Below are 3,206 nucleotides of genomic sequence, written 5' to 3' on the forward strand. Positions count from 1 at the left end.
CAACAGAAAACCAAACAGTCCTACTGAACACAAGCAAGATGAAACAAGGTTAATTAAGATAAAATGTTTTGAAATTGACAGAACATTTTGGAAAAATGCTTAAAAGTACAAATTGTTTTGGGCATTGTTTAAAATGTTTTTATAAAAATCCCAAAATATGTTGAACATTATGCAAAATACATGATGTTACATGACAATTGTTTGGATCGTCATTTTCCTAAATTGTTTTCTTTATTTCTGTCAGTTTCGGGTTATTCTGTTATATCAGCATCCATCCGTCAAGCAGTCATATAAGCCAAAAAAAGCATGTATTCTTTCAATATTAGGCTTTCATATACATTTAGATATACTTACACAGTCCATTTAGATATCAGCTGAAAGTTTCTGTTCTTGCTGTTCTCTCTGCAGATATATGAGGTGACGTCGACGACCACAATCAAAGACCTGTGCTGCAGTATCGCCTCTCATCTCACGCTGATCTCAGCCGACGGATTTGGCCTGTTCCTGAAAACAGCAGACAAGGTGGGGCTGGGTAATAATGTGACAGAAATCATAAAAATGTTATTAAATATATATGATTTTCTACTTTCGTTGAGTTTATTTTTTTAATCATCATCAGTTCTTGTCATGAATATTAAATATTAATTAATTTTCAGATTTTTTTCCCTTTAAATGCCAGGTTTTTGTCACGATGCCACAATAAGTTTTGATGAAAAAGAAAACACAAAATATGAATTATTTTTTATATACTACATGCAAAGTAGATTTTTTTAAATTTTAACTGTCTGGGATCTGTCAGTGATCAGCAGCTACATTGACTGTGACAGGTCACCCAGTGGAAATAGCATGTATTATCTCCATAGTCAGAAAATCCCTCAAAACATCCTAAAATCCTGGAAAATAGTCAAAATGACAAATTCAGAGTCAAAAGCCCAGAATGACACCCAGAAATAATGCAAGTCATGTTTTTCTGCTTTGACGGCTGTGGGATCAGAAATGTCAGTTTGAATGGGTTTCAATGGAGCATTTTTGACCTGAACAGCCTGAATGTAACTATTTAGTTTCCACAGTGTATTTGAGACTTATTGTAGGAGCTGAGCTGCAAATTCACAGATTAAACTGAAATATATCATTACCAAAGTTTATGCTATATGCATGAATGCAGCCAACATTATTTAACAAATTAAGAATGAAAAGCGTGTAAAATGTGCCATTGTGTGTTCAATTCATCAAAACCTTTCTGTTTTTCTGTGGGGAGTGGAGATACTTCATTGACCATGGAGGCATGCAAGAAAAACACATTTTTCTTTATCAACTAAACATTAACACGTTGGTAGTAATTGGAATATAAATTTGGTCATGTCGGAGCGAAGTATTCCTTTAACATACTGACGTACTCCTGTTTCTAATTCTTAGGTCATGTCAAGTTTGGAGGAGGAGAAATACTTCTTTGACAGTTTGAGGCAGACCTCAGAGACTCCCAAGAAAGGAAAAAAAGTGAAAGAAGGTAATACTCCACACTGACGCCTTCAGGTTTCATAGTCAGTGATTTTCCAGATTCATAAGTGATGTTTTGTTTCCCAGGCAACCAGGCCAACGCGCAATACCTGGTGATGTTTAAGAGGAAGCTCTGGTTCAACGTGACCCCGGGGAAAGACCTGGTTGCAGACCTCACCTTCCATTTCCCGCAGGTATTCAGCCAAAAACACACTCCTCACCCTGCTGCCTTTTACCCTTTTCTTTTCTTTTCTTTAACACACAGAATTGTTTGGATATGAGACTTGGTTTTTTTTTTGCCTCCACGCAGGAGCTGCCGAGGTACCTGCGCGGATACCACAGTTGCACCAAAGAGGATATGACCAACCTTGGGGGGCTGCTGTTCAGAGCAGAAGTCGATTCGGACCGGACGCAGTTCGTCATGATCCCCAAGATGCTGAGCAGGCTGGTTCCTGCGGACCAGATCAAAACCATGTCTCCAGAAGAGTGGAAGAAGGTAAAGGAAGACAAGTACAGAGACGTTTACGACGTGATAATTCCTCATTTAGCCTCCTTCATGTCCTCGGCCAACGTGCCTGTCTTTCAGAGGCTGTAGTGGATCAGGTTTTAAAGACTAGACTGAAGATACTGGTATCATATGAAACTAGACCTGAGGAATGCGATGGTACCAATCGTGTCATGCTTTTTACAATTAGCTCTACGGGTACCCACCACTCTCCCCTGTTTATTCATTTATAAAGTTTATTTGATGGAGACAATGAAAATTTACATACACAGCTACAGTAAAAAGAAGAAAGAAAGGTAAATATTTATATCAAGGTTACTTATAAATACAACATACAGGTATTATTTTTATTACTATTATACACTATTATACACTACTATACACTTATTATTATTATACACTTGATTTTGCTTCGGCCAACGTTTAGCAATTAAGTTAAAAATCTTAATATCTTGTATTAATTTTATATCAGTTGGTAGTGTCTTCGACATGTAACAGCCTTTAATAATAATCATCAATTAATAGTTAATAATAATTTTATTTGTTATTTTTAATAAATTATGTTCACAAATCTTTTTTTTGTGTTCCTTAAGGTCTTGGTGTTGTAAAGTAGTGTTTCGGAGGGATTTTTGACTATTTTTTATCAATACTCAAGTGACCAAAAATGGTTAAATTTGGCACTAGATCTGTGTAACAAATTTGTCAAACAAAACTTATTGAGACATAATGAGCAATAGCTTTTAAAATAGCTTTTGCATGACTGTGTCAGGTGTAAAAGGAGATTTCTGCTCACTTTTCCTCTCTCTGCTTTTTGCTCTACTTGCAGCACATCATCTCCGCCTACAACAAGCAGAGTGGCATCACGGTGCAGGAGGCCAAAATCGCCTTCCTGAAAGCCATTTCCAGTTGGCAAACCTTCGGCTGTGCCTTCTTTGAAGTTAAAGTGAGTCATCGGGACGAAGTGACGGCAGAGTTGGCAGACGGCAGTTTGAAGAAACTGTTTTAACACACTGTGATTTTTATTTGACTTTGCAGCAAACGTGTGAATCCAGCTACCCGAGTGCACTTTTGATCACCATCAGCAAGCAAGGTGTCAGCTTCATAGACCCAAAAACAAAGGTAGGTCTTAAACTGTGTTGTTAATATGTGTCCTCCTTCTTATTTGTGTCAATATACGTCCAGTCTTGTCATGCTGTGTGGTAGC

At 37.3% G+C, this 3,206-nt stretch overlaps 1 protein-coding gene across 1 annotated transcript; it reads left to right on the forward strand.

The window, feature by feature from the left end:
- Positions 1–408: 408 nt before the first annotated feature.
- Positions 409–3,121, forward strand: LOC121965732 (unconventional myosin-VIIb-like; the record flags this gene model as incomplete). Its single annotated transcript, XM_042515855.1, has 6 exons — positions 409–522; positions 1,417–1,507; positions 1,585–1,691; positions 1,808–1,993; positions 2,829–2,945; positions 3,038–3,121. Coding segments are annotated over 6 exons (699 nt in total), but the record flags the coding sequence as incomplete, so codon positions are not given.
- Between the last annotated feature and the right edge of the window lie 85 nt (positions 3,122–3,206).

Source organism: Plectropomus leopardus, unplaced genomic scaffold (assembly GCF_008729295.1).
Source record: "Plectropomus leopardus isolate mb unplaced genomic scaffold, YSFRI_Pleo_2.0 unplaced_scaffold21378, whole genome shotgun sequence".
NCBI lineage: Eukaryota > Metazoa > Chordata > Actinopteri > Perciformes > Serranidae > Plectropomus > Plectropomus leopardus.